The following is a 20,960-nucleotide window of genomic DNA, read 5'->3' on the forward strand; positions in this document are numbered from 1 at the left end:
TATCAAATCATTCCACACCTTAATTCAATTAGTGGACCATGCATTCCTCATAATATTGTTTACGTCTGCTCCCAAATTCCTTGTGTCGGGCTGCCGAGTTCCTACTGCTGTCAACTGAATTAGTAGCAAGTATTTTCGTTTGCGTTAGACTCCTAATTCCTTACAGGCCTGGGAATTAACTGGTAGATTTTCTTTCCCTTTTAGAAAAATGATCCGTTATAAAGATACGTATGTAGTAAAACCCATTAAAAAAATTAGTCAACCCATCCTAAAAGAAGTTGATCAATGTCCCCACAAGAAAAAAGTTATGTGTTAAAAGATACATGTAGTAGAGCCCGTGTACTACATGCTGATAATTACATGTAGTAGATACCTCCACCCCCATTGCCGTTCGATCCCACCCAAACGTGGTGTGCTGATTAACGGGTTTGGTTGCAGTAACTTTCTTTCCACCTGATAAATCAACCAGCAATATTGTTCCGACTTTTATGAATGGATACGGTATAACAACGTCCCATCAATAGATAAAGCTAGTTTTCAAGTCTGGCAGCCAGGGACCAGCCGTTCGATCTAAGTTATACTAGATTTGTGTATGTACGTACATGAGCATGCACCTGCACGAGTCCAAGAAGCTAGCTACCACATACGTACACTTTGTTTCTCTATCGTGTATATACGGCAACTTGAGGATATATATACTTTTTCTAAGAAAAATATGTATATGAGAAAAAAAATGCTACTTAGACTGCAAAAATCATACTATTTTGGTATATTCCTAATTTAGACATACTCCATACTTCTTTTTCAGATACCTCATACTGCTTTTCTTTTGCGAAATCCCTTACATACTACGTACATACTAAGTACATCATAATTCTTCATACATATACTCCTTTTATTATGAAAAATAAACATACTACTTTCTTTATAAAATACTATATACTTCAAATTCTTTTATAAATGACCATATACTTTATACCTTTTTAAAAGTAATATACGGCATACAGTATACTTTATTTTTAAGTACAGATAGAACATCAATGAATGATTATGAATATGCATGTCAGACACTCACATTTACTGTTCATTAGCAATTGGATCAAAATGAGTGCATACACACAAGAAGTATCAGGTATACGAACATATACTACATGCGTCCACGTAGCTATACTATAGTGCAAACAAGTAGCGTCACGCCATCGATATATATACACACATACAACAGTAATAATTATACATATTCACACTCACGATTCACAATGATACTATTTTTCAGTAATATGCAACATTATATTTTTTGTTTCATACAATAATACATATTATTTTGCAACATGTATACTAGAATCTATATACTCTAGTCCGAATTATACAAAGTATATGCAGCAGCAAAGTATATGCAGCAGCTGTCACGCTAGCATGTCTCGACTTGTTTGGAATGGAAGAAAGTAGCAGTTTGTTGAAACTAACCCACACCATACCATTTTTTAGTCAACTAATTAGGTTGTGGGTGGTTGGCTGCTATCCGGTTTCCCCTCACATTCACTAACCCGTTTGGTTGGAGATAATTTGGGACACGTGGAAGGCAAGCACCTAGGTGGTAACTACCACTGCTTGTAGGCAAAATTTATCTTGTATATTTTTTTCTACTATTTTATCATTGGTTATCGTGCGTGCAATTTTACTAGTTTTCTTGGTCTGAAAGCCTTACCATCATGTTCTTCTTGCAGGCGGCAATGGCAAGAGCATATTGTGCAGAGGAAGATGATGAGAAGAAACTTGTGGTTCTCATCCAATCTTTGTGGATCTCTCTTTTTGTGCGATTGTGCACTTGTTGAGTCCTTTTTTTGTGCACTTGCACTTGCAGAAGTATTCTATTGTGCACATGTAAAATTATTTTGATGTGCCCTTGTTAGGCGTTGAACCTTAATGCGTGGAGCCGGTAGATGATGTATTGTATTTGATGTGATATGCTACTGAAATGAAATATACATTTTATTTGCAATCTTTTATTCTGTTACTTATTTTTAATGGGCCTATCGTGAGATATGCGTGCTTCTAGCAAAAAAATGACTCAGCCCAAACAAATCAGACATTTTCAATAGTAAAATAGGTATTGGGCCAGGCCCATGTAACTAGATTGGTGGACAGGGATCTAAAATTTATGATGATTCCATTTGGTCACTAGCAATGCCACGTCATCTTGGCCACGTCAGATCCTACGTGGCTCACACGAATGGGTAATGAACAAACCAAAATTTTGGTCGATAGAGACCTGCGACCAAAATTTTAGAAAGGTCATGTTTGTTCATTCTTGACGGCCAACTGTTGACGTTGTAAATTTGGTCAAAAAAAGGTCAATAAACGACAGCAATGACGAATCAGTGACCAATATAGGGAGTCATAATTGACCTTATTTCTTGTAGTGCCACCCCCCCCAATGAGATGGTCCAGCACAGGCCAAGCGCGACTCCTCGGTCATTGCCGTCCCCCCGGCTCGTCGTCCAATTCGGTCGAGGACACTGATTCGGCCACATCCGATTCATCGTCCACACTGTCTCTTAGTGATTATGAAGCTGACGATCGGAGGCTTGAGGAGACGTACCATTTGGTTCAGAAGTCTTCGGAACCTCCTCCAAGGCTAGAGGAGGAGCGCCGCAGCAAGGTGGGGCACAAGGGTGCGACTGCCCCACCATCCAAGCATCATAAGAACATCACCAAGAAGTGCATCGCCTACGATGATGTTGCCGAGGCCTCGGGTACAGGCCAACCATACGCCACCAACAATGCCGACACCCAGTGCCACGACGACGTCATCTCTTCTGATGAGCGGTTGAATTACTTAATTATTAGTCCGTCTGTTCCAAATTATCTGTCGATTTTGGAGTATCTTGTATATATATGTTTCATGCTACTTGACTATAGCTGTCCGTAGGAAAACGGAGACGTCCAACTTCCAAAAACGGTGATTCGTCCATGGACAGGCTAGATGCTATACATTTAATTTGGACTTTCTTTGCGAGGTTTTTGCTGCCAAGAGAACACAATATTTTCACCGTGAAGAGATTTGCTGAAGGAAAAAAAATTATGAGGTGCTGAACATTTTGTAACATGGCACTGGAGGCTTTTACGCTCTTGTAAGAAAAAAAGTCTTAGTGGCGATCTTGTCTTTCAAATGTTGAAAATCAATCCTTATGACACCTAGGGCTTAATCCACTTACATCAGCGGTGTAAGCTAATATGATCGCGAGGAACTGGTAACAATGATTTTTGAGATTGGTATCTCTATTCCTAATTGGGGAGTTGGTAGCTACCGCTCCCGGCTTATCTTCGTTCTTTTTTTTATCCCACCTCTGACTCCATCCCCCCCCCCCCCCCCCCACAAAACCGATGGAGAAAAAAAGAACAGGATGAAACCTAAGCACGTCCTTCGCCGTCGCACCCCAATCACCACCTCTTTCCTTCCCTGCCTCCCCTTCCTACCGCCGCTCCTCCGCTTCGGCCCGGCCATCCAGGTGCTGCCGCGCCCCCACCAACCCCGTCGCCATGGCCTCACGCATCGCCCCGTCCCGCCCGACGCCGACGCCGACATGTCCTGCATGGCCGAGCGAGATCGAGGCTGGTCGCCGGTCATGTTCTCCTCATGTGCAACCTCCTCAATAAAGCATCCAACACATGGTGGGATGTATTTTTAGCGTTTAAAAAACGTGCACTATCCTTTCTCATGCAACATATTTTCACCGCTGATTTGTGACCTCTCAATGAACATGAGGAGACCATATGCTAGCCAGAACAGAGTATATTTCAAAACAATATTTCTTTATGTACTATCTGATGAAATTTTATTTTCAAAGACGTTCATTCATATTTTTGATGACCTCTTCATTCATGTCAATAGTAGTTACTTTGACAGAACAAATATGGTCTTGAGTACTTTTCAGAAAGGCAATACCCTCTGCCCGGAAGATTTGGGACAATATACAACATGTTCTTTGTCCATATCTGCTTGAAGAAAATATATAACGTGATATGTCACATACTTTCTTGTTAAGTTACAAGAATATTTGCAGGCTGCCATCCAATTTGCTACATATTTTTATTTATTTTGCACTGTTATTTTTGTAGTGTGATATAAAAAAGAAGGAATGTACATTGTAGGGGGTTTGCTACGCGCTACATATATCTTACTCACTAGCAGTTAGTCAGCTTATATTCCTGTAATGCGAAATGGCACAATCATCTCATGCCATTTCAGGGGAGCAGTAGACGTAGCATCTATGCTATGGTCTGTAGCAGAACATTTATCAGTTCGATAAATATGCACTTCCAAAGTTCCTCGCAAGAGCATAGTTTTAGTGCCACAAGTATTATCTCCTGACCATACTTGAGAATTTCCTTTGGTCAGATTGAAGGCCTCATTCTTAGCTCAAACATGATGCTCTACTGAAAGTAGAAGAACATGACAAGCTGGGGTCGGCACAATCTCCTGCAAGACCACACCAAGGTTCATTACCTGAAGAAGACCGGCGTAGTAATCGATTGTGTAGATAACCGCAGTGAAGGAGATTCTGAGTCATCAACGTAGTACGGACACGCTGCACATGATGTCATTGTAGTACGGAGCGGCTATGACTGTAAGTGATGGTGGAGGTGTATATGTCAAATGATCTATTATGTAGGCATTTTCTTTAGGTGTGGTGTTTTATTTTAACCAAATGATGCTTGTTGTATAAGTTTTTGTCGGTAATGATTTGCGGTGTTGATCCTGTAGTGCGATTTGTTCCAGATGGCTCGATTGGAGTATTCAATTTTAGCGAAGTTGTAGAGCAAATTGCATGAGCAAGCGGTTTTGCTTCATGAGTTAATAAAGGACACGGTAACAATGGCACATGAGACATCGGATCTTCCTTATTGGTTCGCGGGCATCATAGGCGGCGCAAACCTCGGCCTCTTTGATGCCGGTGGTATATCAACATGAATACTAGGGGTGGTGATTAGGAAGGAGAGCGGGATAGCTAGTGGGGGACTCCTCCTTGGCGATGCATGAGGAATTAGGGTGTGAAGGAAATAGGAAGCCATGACGAAGGTGAGATGGGTGTCATCCGATTTTAAAGAAGAGGGCTCCAATGAGAATTGTCCTGCTATGGAGGGAAACCGAGGGACAAGGGGAGAATTCGGCATGAAAATGGAAGAGCGCGTCATGGGGTGACGTTTTTGAGTCGGGATCGCATGTTTGGAGATAACATTGTGGATAGTCTGGACAACCACATTCTCCCTAACACATGGACTCTATTTGAGGGAGCCCGGAGTTTGTAGACAGTGTGCCTGTTTGATGTCTGAACACGCTCGAACGTACGAGTGAGAAATAAACCTCGACCTTGAAGATGACCTTATTTATTTATTTTTTAATTTATTTACATACATTGTAGCCCGTAGCAACGCACGTGCGTTCTAATAGTAATCTATAAATGGTCACTTTTACTTGAGAACCAAAAAATAGGTCATATGATTTGGACAGAAGTGGGTCAGTCACAAACGGGTACTCTCTCACCCCACCAAGCTAAGGCTTCCCTAGCGCCGCCGCCCCTGTCCCCCTCTCCTCTCACGTCTGACAGTCTCGTCGGCGACAAGAGGGGTGGCACGGTGACCCCGTACAACCCTGCATGCGTAGTGCACAATTCATTGACATAACACTCATGGAAGTCCTTCTGCATAAATATTACATCCCTCAGAGTAGTACAACAGAAATATTGCGGTCCACTAATATTACACAACGCTTAATATTACAAGCCAAAAGTGCATAAACTGTTCAACCTCTTCCTCAGACATCTAATAAAGATCAAACGGTACGTACTCAACTTGAGATAGTTGACCTAACACTTGTAAAAGCTAACTGAGAAACATGATAGCCCAACAATTTAGATACTAGAGCTGCTCGACTAGGTTACCTTCTAATACTAGTCTAGTCTCACTTTCAGTTACTCCTCTGATTCATCTTCTCTATTGTCATCAGTTCCATATGCGATGATGTAGTCGACTCCTTCTACTCCTGCGCATAGATCTGGCGCTTCGTACTAGAATTCCTGGGGCCTTCGGTGCTCTGATCGTTGACATCATTGTTGACCTCCTCAAAATCTAAGCAAAGGGTCAATGGATGGGTTGAGTAACGAGGGTCACATAACAAGTTTAGTCAGCCCTCACGGGTTTGAGAATCAGTTAAGGTTCCTTTTCCACCGCGAACATAGTTTCTTTCGAGAACACGGATGTAACTGTCACAATTTGATACACTCTGCAGAGGTGCGCCACCTTTCCCAAAAGTAGCATTACCCCTGATACAAGTTTCACACTCCAGAGTGTGGTTTGTCATGTCTGAGATTCTTGGATACATTCCGAGTATTCTTCAACCCCACACATTCGCCCTTGTCGTGACAGATCAGATCCCTGGCCTACGTGGGCCCCAATCCATCTCTGTCACCCCACCCGAGACATCACTACCTTCATCGGACCCGTCGGGGAAAGTTCACGGCGTTCCCACGCACGTTGGTTGTATCAATGACCCAACCAGGCAGCGTATCCGAGAATATGTTATAAGGAAGAAGATACTTATGACCCTTCCGGCCCATACCAGAACCTTTGGTTGACGCATAAATACGGCGCTCTATAAGCCGTGGAACAATTGTTATTAGTCCTAACTTTCCGGTAGGATGTGACCTCCACCACAACAATCAGTCTGTCGTTTCACCAACCAATCAATCAAGCAGAAATAAAATAAAGTTTTTAAAAGTACTGTAGTAAAATACTTTAGTTGATATGCAAGAATGAACTTTCCTTGAGACTGAGATAAAGTGAAGTCTAAATCTTTGAGTGACCCGCGAACTTCGGGTTCTGAAAATCAGCATCATTGTCTGATACGACAATGTTTAATATCCAAATTCATACTATTATGCATATAATGAGATGCCCTTTTTTAATCCCCAAAATTTGATTTAAAAGTGTTTTTGAGAATTTTTCCTAAGTAAATGTGTATTATTAGGGTTTCATAAACATTTATAATGAGGAATAAACTTGTTATGATTTGAAATTCAAGTAGTTCATATAATTGACCTTTATAAAAAGTTTCCCATATATTTTCCTCAAGAAATTAATTTTAATAAAAATAATTTCAAATCATTTCCACTTAAGGATCTTTGAATTTTTCATTGAAAGAAAAGTTTTCTTTAAGCACAAAACAAAAGTTATATTAAAATTGCTCATAAATTTAGGAGTGTGTAGCATATTTTTATTTATTTTTGGGTGTGTAGAATTTTGTGAGCAAATCATTGAAGTTTGAACGTTATTTGAATTTAACTAGATTTATCAAATTACCCTTCTGCCCTTCTGACAGTGGGTCCATCCACTTAAGTGGGCTGGTTCGGGTCAACCGACCCTGCCCCATCAGTCAGTCTCTCTCTCTCTCTCTCTCTATCTATCTCTCTCTCTCTCTCTCTCCCTCCCTCCCTCCCTCCCCCTCTCTCTCTCATGCGCTCCCTCAGATCAGCCTAGACGAACCGGAGCAGGTTCTGCCAGGACCCCTACTAGCATCCCGTCCTACCAACGACTCTTGGCTTGATAGCAGGAGATGAGTTTGCAAGGCGGCTGAGGCTCTGGTCCTCCATCTGTTGCGCCGACGAGTCTCCTCGCCGACAAGATGCATTGCTCGTCTTCTTCGCCCGTGGGAGCGCCGCCGCTGCAACCCTAGTGCGACAAGTTAGATCCAGCCGGGACGGTCCCCCGCTCCACAGGACCCGTGACCTCGGATGCCGCCGGGCCTCTTGTGATAGCCTCAGACGGGACGGTAAAAAGAACCCATCTAAAAAATTGTCCTCATATAGGAAAAACGGCCAAAACTATCAAAGTCCGCAGGCGAACCGGCGAAACCACCCTACCTATCAAAGGCGTGCCTGGCTGCATGAATGGGCATAGCTAGAAGAGAAGGGATTGGATGGGCTTCTTGGGTGCATGCGTCCAACCATGGGGCGCGCGTGCATGGTGATCGATTGACTAGGTCCAATATGAAGAGACCCAGCCGATTGACTGGTCTGGGTGCAGCGTGCATACACATAAGCGCGAGCAAGGAACAAGGGTTGCTGGCTCGTTGCCGTGCCCGTCTATTTATACGATAATTGATAGGATTTTTTTAATATATATGGACACATAAAATATATTATACTTGTACAAACATAACCTTATATTAGTCAATAAATATTGAAAGTCACATATATACTAAGATAAAAAAGGAAGGTGAGTTTGGTGCATATGTTCACGTGCCTCTCTACCAACAGGCCACCATGTTCCACAACATAGAAGAATTACGCGAGTTTGGTGCACCTAGACACTTCTTGTATGCAGTGTATCATAGTCACCTAGTTAGGATTTTATAATATATATGGGCACATAAAATATATTATACTTGTACAAATATAACCTTATATTAGTCAATAAATATTGAAAGTCGCATATATACTAAGATAAAAAAAAGTAAGGTTAACATACACAAATTGGCTTGGAATGACAACATACACATCCATGTATTCAGTAAATAAAACCAATCCATAGTGCCAAGACAAATAATAAGCCATGGCAAAAACAAACATGCAACATGGGATATGAATTGTCATTATAGATTGTATACATGGTGCATTAATGAAATGTTCACGTGCCTCTCTACCAACAGGCCACCATGTTCCGCAACATAGAAGAATTACGCGAGTTTGGTGCACCTAGACACTTCTTGTATGCAGTGTATCATAGTCACGGAGAAGAGTGCTAACAAGGATTTCAATTAATTAGGAAATCAAGTAACTGATATACTAAATACCATAAATGGGATGCCCTTAGGTAAATTGGGTAGAATAACAAAAATATGATTACATAAGCATAAATGAACATTTTTATTATCAGTGGAACACTTACTGCTGCTTCATTTCGTATTCTCAAATATGATTATTTGTCGGGTTATCCAAGATTACGGACCGCTGCAATCAAGCGAAGCATGTGCAAATGGCACTTGTCCCCGGCTATGCGACGTGAGGTTTGGGTCACACCCCTCTCACTAGTAGGCAGCGCCAGCCGGAGGGAATCTGGCGTCGACCCGAGCGATTCCCTCCCGTGCATCATCGTGGAGATTTAAGAGGACAACCAAATCGTCGTCCATGATTTTTTTTGTTTTTCATATATCTTGCAAGGGTGTATGACATAAATGGCTCGCCACTCGCTTGCTATAGATATTTGTGACGTGCGTTGTACGGTCACGCCGCTAGAATTGGTTTTATCAGTGGCGTGCGCAAACGAAAGCACACAACTAATAACTTGTTATCAGTAGCGTGTGATCCCACACACCACCAGTAGCCATTACCTGTCGCATAATCAGTGGCGGTTCTAAATCAGGCCACTAAGGGCCAAATTGCCAGGCCACTGCTAAGATATTTCCTACTAGTGCGGGTGGCCCACTGCAATCATCAGGATAAGAATAAACATGTCATTCAAAGTTGAAACTTAAGAGATAAACATACATGCATTGGCCCCTTCGCAATCTGGTTTTGACACTCGCCTCATGTGCTTGCACCGGAACTTCCGTCGGACAATATATGAAGTTTGCCATCCCTCGAGACACTGCATTCCCAAGCTTATGCTAGTGTCGCTGGTGATCATGTCACTACTAGAAAAACGGCTATAGCTAATACGGACATTAATGGCGCATCATGTATGTGATGCGCCACTGCTATATTGCAGTGGCGCATCACATATAGGTGCACCATTATTTGCCATATTACTAATGACGCACCTGTTGTGCGGTGCTCATTACTAGTTTTTGTCCTCGTCCCACACCCTTCCCAGACTTAGCAGTGGTGAACCAGGGGAAAGTGCGCCGTTACTAGTTTTAACTAGTAATGGCGCACCACACCTACGGTGCGCCACTACTAACAATCTTTGCTCTTATTACATGCAAAATGCCACCGACCCGACCCCAGGCTCCTCCCGCACTCGACCCGACCCCAGGCTCCTCACGCACTCGACCAGGCTCCTCTCTCTCCTCTGTCGCTCGCTGCTTCTAGGGTTCGCCCCCCACCGCCGTCGCCGCGGCCGCCGAGGCCATCTCAGGCGATCTTTCCCTCGGCCCAAACCCGACTCCTCCTCCCTCTCCACGGGCTCCACCCCTCCCTCGGCCCGATCCCAACGCCTCCTTCCTCCCCACGGGTCCATCCCTCCCTCGCCGCGAGCTCCTGGCCCGGTCCGGCCCCTCCGGCGACCCACTCCGGCGAACGGCGCCCCACCCTCATCCCCCCTCCCCATGGCCCGGCTCTGATTTTTTGGAAGTGGTTTTCTCCTGTGAGCAGCTCCTCTGATTTGCTATGATGTGTTCTATAGATGTATTGATTGTATTGTGATGAAATGGCAGACAAAATTTTCATATAGATGTATTGATAGTATTGTGTTGATATGGCAGAAATAATTTTATTATAGGTGTGTTCATATGGCAGAAATGTAAATATAGTTTGTACTACTAGTTACACACATGGATGGTGGATAGATGGATGTATGCTGACGGTAGGTAGTACTCCGTATATGATTTGCTTGATGGATGGATTAGTGGTGCTAGTTGCTTGCTAGATGGATGGATGAATGGTGCAACTACGTAGAATTATTAGTCTAAGTTACTATCTCTATAGTAGACAGTAATATTTTCACCTAAAGTTTTTCCAAAGGTTATTCAATCCATCTAAAGTAATATATGTGGATAGGAGATAGTAGTAGTGTTTATCAGTAATTTTGGTATGAGGGTCTACCAATGCATCTAGGGGTTAAGAGACTTATAATGTTGCTATATCCGAGTGGCCTATGTTTTGGTATAAGAAATTTTGCAATATGGTTAGGCATGAGATGTTGTTCATAATATTCTCTATTTTACAGCATCTCTTGTACTTGTTCATTGTTGCTATATCCGAGTGGCCTATGTTTTGTCAGAATGTTGATTCATTTCCGTTTCGGCAAATTTCAGACGCTCCATATGTCCACTTTTTAGTAAATGTCAATGCCCAAATTTTCTCTATTTTAGGAAATGTCCGACGACGAAGAGGAATTCGTTATGTGCGAATACAACCAAGATAAGCACGGCCTTTGCGACACTCCTTACCTAGTTGATGATAGGCGCTTCAGCATCATGCTGGATGAGGAGTTCAAAGTGGATACAGTAAGTCACAATGACAAGTCTTTATTCGTAATTAAGCATGACTTCTTTTGCTTCAACTTATAATTTTTATTTTTTACTATTCTACTAGCGTATCCCCTGCGATGCAAGACATTATGTGTTGGATAAAATTGGTTTCAGTACTGAAATAAATATGGAGGTAAAGATAGTTCACTTGAGGACCGAGCATGGTTATACTTTTGCCGTAAAATTGTACAATGTAGACACCTACTCCCTTTTTGAATGCAAAACTTGGGTCACTATGCAAGGCTTATGCATTTGAGCCTAATATGCTTATCACCTTTGATATTCGTCCGGAAGATGAAATTGAAGGTAATATCGTCGATGTGCGTACGCCTCCAGTTCTACCATTATGTGAGTTTCTCGACCACATTTATTAAATAATTTATATTGTTTATTTAAAAATAGTTGACAACTTATTTCCATTGATATCTTATTTTCATTCTTCAAAAAATGAACGGAAAATGGTAGGCAGAACCTATTACTACAATGATGAAGCAGAATTAACTTGTAAGGTGAAACATCTTCTTGTCGCATTTATCAATAATTTTGAAAATTACAATACCTATCAGCAAACTCCCCAACATTATGGTCAATATGTGCCACTAGTGCACGTGGTGAACTACGGTAACATTGTGGTAGGCTTATGCATGGAGATTGCATGGTAAGATTTTCTACTATTACGACATCCATGCATATTTTGCATAAATTCTTGTAAAACTAAACTACATTGCTAGCTACAAAGCTAATACTATGTTTTTCAACAGAAAATCCCGCAAGATTGTGTGCCTCATCTGATGTTACCAAGAGGTCGCGTTGATGTTATGATGATACGACCAGCACGGCCAGGTCAGCCTATGTATCTGCATCACTCCTGTCCATACCGGATTTCTAAAACCGATGAAGTCATGACAATCAAAGATTGGAAAAAATGTATGGTCAATCGTAGAGAGCTACTCGGAAGCAACATTGTGCATAGGCCAAGAATTGGAGACAAGATCATCTCCATTCTTCATAATGGAGAGTCAGGGTCTATCTTGTTTTATGATATTCTACCTAAGCAGAGGAGTAGGTCCTAGGTACAATGTGTTATTATGTGCTACGATGTGTTAGAGTTGATGATGATGATGATGAGGAGTTGTGATTATGACTAGTGACCAACTTTTGTTATATGATGTCTCATTGACGAAAATGATATTAAATAGTATTGGCGGTATGACTATGATGATTATTAGCTATTTCCGAGATGATGTGATGATGTGCTACAATGTGTTAGAGTTGACGATGATGATGAGGAGGAGTTGTGGTTATGACTAGTGACCAACTTTTGTTATATGATGTCTCATTGACTATGATGATTACTTCTACATCACTATGTATCGCTATTTTCGAGATGATGTCATGATATTTTATGAAACTATTGTATAGAATATGTATAACTTACTTCTACATCACTTATATATGTATCACTATGATGAATTGTATTCGGAGACTAATCTTTTATTGTATTCGATAAATCTGTTGTTTATATGTTGTGCTGTTTATATTCTGTGTTGTAATGTATTTTGTAACCCGTGCAAATATCAGAAAAGCAAAAAAAATAATTCCTAATATTCATAGTAGTGGCGCACCATATTGCATTTTAATGGCCCACATAAATAAACACCTCAGTGGCGCATTATCTAAAAATACGCCATCAGTAACCCACAGCAGTGGCGCACTTGTGGGCCTAGTAATGGCACACCAGGTGATGCGCCACTGTTATGTATATTAACAGAGACGCACCATGCGTGCGCCATTACTATTTATTAGTAGTGGCGTGATAATAGTGGCGCACCAATAGTGCGCCATAAGTATCCAAAACATGTGCGCCACTAACAGCCTTTTTTCTAGTAGTGTGTTCTGCGAGGGCTGCGATTCCTCAATATGTGTCCGGCAACCTGGACCCAGCATTTCGAAAATGAGAGGCAACGATAACTTCCGCGAACAGTGAGCCCATCTCGCTAACATCAACCAAGCGTAAATCATCATGCTGATGGAGAAACATGATGGCTTCCACCATATCGCTTCGCACGGAGAAGAAGAAATTTGACTGAGAATATGCAAAACCTAAGAGCAAGGCCATGGGAATGTATTTGACTCTCTTTTAGACCAGCAATAAATTCGAATAGTAGAGGCACCATGATCAATTAATCCAGCTGTAGCTAGCTTCATAGGCTAAGTAAACGGGAATGCACGTGACTCATTTTGCAACCAACAACTAAGGCCTTCCGTAATGGGAGTATCTTAGCGCGGTATCATAGGCAATTTGCTTATGTGGCACCATAGTTAATGAAGAAAGAGAGTGTAGTTGTATCTTATATAACATACGGCTCTAGCACGAGATCATAGGCAAAAAAAGATGCTAGCCCAATCACAAGCAAGTATTAGCCCCAAAACATTTAATGCAACTTATTTTAGATACAACCTCTAAGAAACAATGCATTAGGATGATTGTTTCTTAGATCCTAGTCATACCTAGGATAACACGCTAAGATACAATGCATTACGGAAGGCCTAATTGCAGCACGAGAAATCCAACTATAACTTGATAGGTGTCATGGGAATGCATCTGACTCATTTTGTGACCACCAATTAATTGGAACGGTACAATCAGCACGGTTCATCCACCTGTAGCTTGATAGGCGCCATGGGAATGCATCAGACTCAATCCGTCACCACAAATTAGTTGGAATAGTACAATCACCACTGGCCAACAAGCAGTGTGGTCACCCATGCTCCAACTGGATCATGTTGGTGTGTAAAAGAGGAGGACACCGGATCATCAAGCCGCACAAGAATTATGTGCTTCTTTTGTTGGCTGTGATTGATGTGAATACACGATAAAAAACTTGGATTAACCTAGCTAGCTTGTGAATTCGGAAATATTTCTCAACTATAATAACCGCAATGAATTGATTTTTTTTGTGAAGAAGTTCACATATTTCTAGCGTCAATGTTTTTAAATATTTCTATGGTCGCTTTGTCAGAATGGATGGGGTGTAACAATGTGATACTTTTTGTTGCCTCCATATAAATTTGTAAGAAAATCCAAACAATCTATTGAAAAAATGGTCCGGCGCCACAACGCGCGCCGTCACGATCTAGTCGGTAGCGGGGTGTCATAGGCTTAGGATTCATTGAACCAACGGACTCTATAAGTCTAAGCTATTAATTAGTAACCTACTCACTCCATGCAATTAATAGCCTATGTAGCGGGGTGTCATAGGCTTAGGATTCATTGAACCAACGGACTCTATAAGTCTAAGCTATTAATTAGTAACCTACTCACTCCATGCAATTAATAGCCTATGTGACTAATTGATGCCAACTGTAGCATGCAGATAGTATCATTGTTGGGCGCAAACTCGCTATAAATAGGCGGCCATGCCTGATCATACGATCCATCGCAACACACTCTCACACACACATACATTTCAGAGTTGGACTTGCAGTTGAAGTAGCTCCAGAAAAAGATGGCGGTAAGAAATATGGGTAGTATGTGCATGTAACCTCTTTTTCTTTACCGTAGCTGTTTTATATATACAAACATGGCACGCTTAAATACCAATGAATCTATTAGCTAGAGTTGGATGGATGTATACATGTATAGAGAAATGAAATGCATGTGCAGGATGTTGATTAATGAATTTGTGATGCATTTAGGTTGTGATGAAGGTTGGTGCATGGGGTGCACCAGACGGATCCCCCCAGGATATCAACGCCGAAAGCAGGCCCCAACGCCTAGAGAGCATCACCATCTATAGCGTCGAATCTCCTGGGGTATGCGGCATCAAAGGTTTCTCCTTCAAATACGTGGACCAGCAGGGGAGCAGCGTCAAGAGCGCCATCTGGGGCAGCAACAGCGGGAATCCCAACACCATTGAAATGAGGGAAGGCGAGCAGCTCAAGCTCGTGGGCGGCACCTTCGACAATGAGGGCATCGGATCGCTCACGCTAGAAACGAACACGACCAAGCACAAGACCTACGGGTATCCGGTGCAGGGAGGCGAGTTCAGCTTGCCGCTGCCGCAGGGGAAAGGCGAGTTGGTCGCCTTCTTTGGCCGCTCAGACGTGACCCTCAAGGCGTTGGGCGTCTACGTGAAAGGCTCGCCCGCCAAGGTCGGTAAGTGGGGCGCCAAAAGCGGCGCACCACGGGACATCAGGCCAGATGCCGATCCGTGCAAGCTGGAGAGCTTCACCATCCACAGCAGCGAGCGCATCCATGGCTTCTCCTTCACCTACCTTACCAAGAGTGACCAGGCCATTAGTGTCCCCCTCTGGGGCAAGAAAGCTGGAGAGGAGCATACCGTACGTTAATTAATTTCCTTTCTACTTGTCTACTATACAAGTATACTTAGTTAGTTTTTGCATGCTTGTGATGTGGTGCAGATTTTCATGAACCAAAGCGAGTACGTGAGCAGCATCACCGGCGCTTACGACACCTATGGCATCACCTTCCTCAATTTCGACACCAACCAGGGGGCTTCGCACACGTTCGGGCGCAACCCATCTGCAGGGACTAAGACCTTTAGCGTGCCGCTGCCGGACAACGGTGCACTGGATGATGCGGCCGCGGTCGCCTTCTTCGGCAGCTCCGGGGATAGCCTCGTCGCCATCGGCACCTACGTCGGGGTCGCGCCCGAATGAACCATCCACCTTGCTAGCAGCTCTACTCTATCCCATCGATCCCACACGTACGTACCTGCAGATCCTAGCACGTATGTACGTTCCAATTAAACCCCAGCTGCATGCTATGCTAGCTGGCTATGTGTGTGTTTGTACGTGGTGAATAAGGACGATGGGGTCCCACTTTGCGGGCTGCAGCTCGATCTACCTACTTTCAAGGGTAATGTGTGTGTTTGTGTATGTGCATGTAATAATGTGCGCCCATGGCTTGCAATAAAGTTGTACCACCCGTTTCCTTACACACATGTATCTGCTCCGTTGCTTTTACATCCTAAAGTTTTAGCACGGTATCAACATATCAACATTACACTCCCCCACTCCAAGGACCTAAAACTTCCCCGTAACGTTTATGTTATGCACATGGAAAAGAATGTAGGCGAGGCTCTTTTTAGCAACATCATCAACATCCCTCATAAGAAAATGGATAGTGTTAAGACAGATGAAAAGGACGTACACAATAATAATATTGAACCACAGACTGATAGTGATGCCAAGCCTACACCTAAAGTAATTGTTACAAATAATTTGTCACGATAATTTACAAGTAATCTTCTCTGAGCTCCATACACATATGTTTTCAATTGGCTTTTGTAGACTTTACTATATCTGCAATATTATCCCTTGTTATCAATAATAAGAAACGAATTACACCCTCCCATCACACACGGATGTAGCATTCCGTGTGCGTTGTGACATGCACGTCGGTTACACAACAACTTTAAAGCCGTTACCGAATTCTGCAGCCGTGTTCCTTGTATAGAATATCGCACACGATTTTTTTCATGACTAATCGTGTGCGAAATATCGCACACGGTTATTTCAACTTATCCGTCTTCGTAGTTTGACCATATCGTTCACGCCTTCACAATATCATTAACAAGGATCACCTCATGTTCCCGCCATTATATTGTTCTGTCTTCCTGCCTCCTTTTTCCGCCGTTCCGCCACCTTCCCGCTTCTTCTTCCCGCCGTTTCGCTGCTTTCCCGCCTCTCCACTCTTGCCTATTTGTACGAGTGCCGCCGCCAGAGCCGTGCGCTACGTCGCTACAAGTCCAAAAAGTCGATGAGATACCAAATTCTGAGTCCATTCCCTCACCGGCGGAGGCAACGCCCCCACCCCCCCCCCCCCCCAATAAGATGGTCCAGCATAGGCCAGCAGGATCCCCAACTGCTTACCACATGCTAATGCCAAGCGCGACTCCTCGGTCATTGCCGTCCCCCCGGCTCGTCATCCAATTCGGTCGAGGACACTGATTCGGCCACATCCGATTCATCGTGGACACTGTGTCTTAGTGATTATGAAGCTGACGATCGGAGGCTTGAGGAGACGTACCATTTGGTTCAGAAGTCTTCGGAGACTCCTCCAAGGCTGGAGGAGGAGCGCCGCCGCAAGGTGGGGCACAAGGGTGCCACTGCCCCACCATCCAAGCATCATAAGACCATCACCAAGAAGTGCAGCGCCTACGATGATGTTGCCGAGGCCTCGGGTACGGGCCAACCATACGCCGCCAACAATGCCGACACCCAGTGCCACGACGACGTCATCTCTTCTGATGAGCGGTTGAATTACTTAATTATTAGTCCGTCTGTTCCAAATTATCTGTCGATTTTGGAGTATCTTGTATATATATGTTTCATGCTACTTGACTATAGCTGTCCGTAGGAAAACGGAGACGTCGAACTTCCAAAAACGGTGATTCGTCCATGGACAGGCTAGATGCTATACATTTAATTTGGACTTTCTTTGCGAGGTTTTTGCTGCCAAGAGAACACAATATTTTCACCGTGAAGAGATTTGCTGAAGGAAAAAAAATTATGAGGTGCTGAACATTTTGTAACATGGCACTGGAGGCTTTTACGTTCTTGTAAGAAAAAAAAGTCTTAGTGGCGATCTTGTCTTTCAAATGTTGAAAATCAATCCTTATGACACCTAGGGCTTAATCCACTTACATCAGCGGTGTAAGCTAATATGATCGCGAGGAACTGGTAACAATGATTTTTGAGATTGGTATCTCTATTCCTAATTGGGGAGTTGGTAGCTACCGCTCCCGGCTTATCTTCGTTCTTTTTTTTATCCCACCTCTGACTCCATCCCCCCCCCCCACAAAACCGATGGAGAAAAAAAGAACAGGATGAAACCTAAGCACGTCCTTCGCCGTCGCACCCCAATCACCACCTCTTTCCTTCCCTGCCTCCCCTTCCTACCGCCGCTCCTCCGCTTCGGCCCGGCCATCCAGGTGCTGCCGCGCCCCCACCAACCCCGTCGCCATGGCCTCACGCATCGCCCCGTCCCGCCCGACGCCGACGCCGACATGTCCTGCATGGCCGAGCGAGATCGAGGCTGGTCGCCGGTCATGTTCTCCTCATGTGCAACCTCCTCAATAAAGCATCCAACACATGGTGGGATGTATTTTTAGCGTTTAAAAAACGTGCACTATCCTTTCTCATGCAACATATTTTCACCGCTGATTTGTGACCTCTCAATGAACATGAGGAGACCATATGCTAGCCAGAACAGAGTATATTTCAAAACAATATTTCTTTATGTACTATCTGATGAAATTTTATTTTCAAAGACGTTCATTCATATTTTTGATGACCTCTTCATTCATGTCAATAGTAGTTACTTTGACAGAACAAATATGGTCTTGAGTACTTTTCAGAAAGGCAATACCCTCTGCCCGGAAGATTTGGGACAATATACAACATGTTCTTTGTCCATATCTGCTTGAAGAAAATATATAACGTGATATGTCACATACTTTCTTGTTAAGTTACAAGAATATTTGCAGGCTGCCATCCAATTTGCTACATATTTTTATTTATTTTGCACTGTTATTTTTGTAGTGTGATATAAAAAAGAAGGAATGTACATTGTAGGGGGTTTGCTACGCGCTACATATATCTTACTCACTAGCAGTTAGTCAGCTTATATTCCTGTAATGCGAAATGGCACAATCATCTCATGCCATTTCAGGGGAGCAGTAGACGTAGCATCTATGCTATGATCTGTAGCAGAACATTTATCAGTTCGATAAATATGCACTTCCAAAGTTCCTCGCAAGAGCATAGTTTTAGTGCCACAAGTATTATCTCCTGACCATACTTGAGAATTTCCTTTGGTCAGATTGAAGGCCTCATTCTTAGCTCAAACATGATGCTCTACTGAAAGTAGAAGAACATGACAAGCTGGGGTCGGCACAATCTCCTGCAAGACCACACCAAGGTTCATTACCTGAAGAAGACCGGCGTAGTAATCGATTGTGTAGATAACCGCAGTGAAGGAGATTCTGAGTCATCAACGTAGTACGGACACGCTGCACATGATGTCATTGTAGTACGGAGCGGCTATGACTGTAAGTGATGGTGGAGGTGTATATGTCAAATGATCTATTATGTAGGCATTTTCTTTAGGTGTGGTGTTTTATTTTAACCAAATGATGCTTGTTGTATAAGTTTCTGTCGGTAATGATTTGCGGTGTTGATCCTGTAGTGCGATTTGTTCCAGATGGCTCGATTGGAGTATTCAATTTTAACGAAGTTGTAGAGCAAATTGCATGAGCAAGCGGTTTTGCTTCATGAGTTAATAAAGGACACGGTAACAATGGCACATGAGACATCTGATCTTCCTTATTGGTTCGCGGGCATCATAGGCGGTGCAAACCTCGGCCTCTTTGATGCCGGTGGTATATCAACATGAATACTAGGGGTGGTGATTAGGAAGGAGAGCGGGATAGCTAGTGGGGGACTCCTCCTTGGCGATGCATGAGGAATTAGGGTGTGAAGGAAATAGGAAGCCATGACGAAGGTGAGATGGGTGTCATCCGATTTTAAAGAAGAGGGCTCCAATGAGAATTGTCCTGCTATGGAGGGAAACCGAGGGACAAGGGGAGAATTCGGCATGAAAATGGAAGAGCGCGTCATGGGGTGACGTTTTTGAGTCGGGATCGCATGTTTGGAGATAACATTGTGGATAGTCTGGACAACCACATTCTCGCTAACACATGGACTCTATTTGAGGGAGCCCGGAGTTTGTAGACAGTGTGCCTGTTTGATGTCTGAACACGCTCGAACGTATGAGTGAGAAATAAACCTCGACCTTGAAGATGACCTTATTTATTTATTTTTTAATTTATTTACATCCATTGTAGCCCGTAGCAACGCACGTGCGTTCTAATAGTAATCTATAAATGGTCACTTTTACTTGAGAACCAAAAAATAGGTCATATGATTTGGACAGAAGTGGGTCAGTCACAAACGGGTACTCTCTCACCCCACCAAGCTAAGGCTTCCCTAGCGCCGCCGCCCCTGTCCCCCTCTCCTCTCACGTCTGACAGTCTCGTCGGCGACAAGAGGGGTGGCACGGTGACCCCGTACAACCCTGCATGCGTAGTGCACAATTCATTGACATAACACTCATGGAAGTCCTTCTGCATAAATATTACATCCCTCAGAGTAGTACAACAGAAATATTGCGGTCCACTAATATTACAGAACGCTTAATATTACAAGCCAAAAGTGCATAAACTGTTCAACCTCTTCCTCAGACATCTAATAAAGATCAAACGGTACGTACTCAACTTGAGATAGTTGACCTAACACTTGTAAAAGCTAACTGAGAAACATGATAGCCCAACAATTTAGATACTAGAGCTGCTCGACTAGGTTACCTTGTAATACTAGTCTACTCTCACTTTCAGTTACTCCTCTGATTCATCTTCTCTATTGTCATCAGTTCCGTATGCGATGATGTAGTCGACTCCTTCTACTCCTGCGCATAGATCTGGCGCTTTGTACTAGAATTCCTGGGGCCTTCGGTGCTCTGATCGTTGACATCATTGTTGACCTCCTCAAAATCTAAGCAAAGGGTCAATGGATGGGTTGAGTAACGAGGGTCACACAACAAGTTTAGTCAGCCCTCACGGGTTTGAGAATCAGTTAAGGTTCCTTTTCCACCGCGAACATAGTTTCTTTCGGGAACACGGAT

At 43.2% G+C, this 20,960-nt stretch overlaps 1 protein-coding gene across 1 annotated transcript; it reads left to right on the forward strand.

Annotated features, from left to right (window-relative positions):
* The first annotated feature begins 14,703 nt into the window (after nucleotides 1–14,703).
* LOC123403652 lies at nucleotides 14,704–16,212 on the forward strand. Its single transcript, XM_045097571.1, has 3 exons — nucleotides 14,704–14,766; nucleotides 14,951–15,595; nucleotides 15,677–16,212. The coding sequence occupies exons 1-3, from the start codon at nucleotides 14,761–14,763 to the stop codon at nucleotides 15,932–15,934; spliced, it is 909 nt and encodes a 302-aa protein (XP_044953506.1). The 5' UTR covers nucleotides 14,704–14,760; the 3' UTR covers nucleotides 15,935–16,212.
* Nucleotides 16,213–20,960: the final 4,748 nt, after the last annotated feature.

This window comes from Hordeum vulgare, chromosome 1H (genome assembly GCF_904849725.1).
Source record: "Hordeum vulgare subsp. vulgare chromosome 1H, MorexV3_pseudomolecules_assembly, whole genome shotgun sequence".
Taxonomy (NCBI): domain Eukaryota; kingdom Viridiplantae; phylum Streptophyta; class Magnoliopsida; order Poales; family Poaceae; genus Hordeum; species Hordeum vulgare.

Excerpts from the sequence above, each read along its gene's own strand:
- LOC123403652 (XM_045097571.1), top strand. Across the intron at positions 15,596-15,676 it reads AAGCTGGAGAGGAGCATACC|ATTTTCATGAACCAAAGCGA; the intron begins GTACGTTAATTA and ends GATGTGGTGCAG.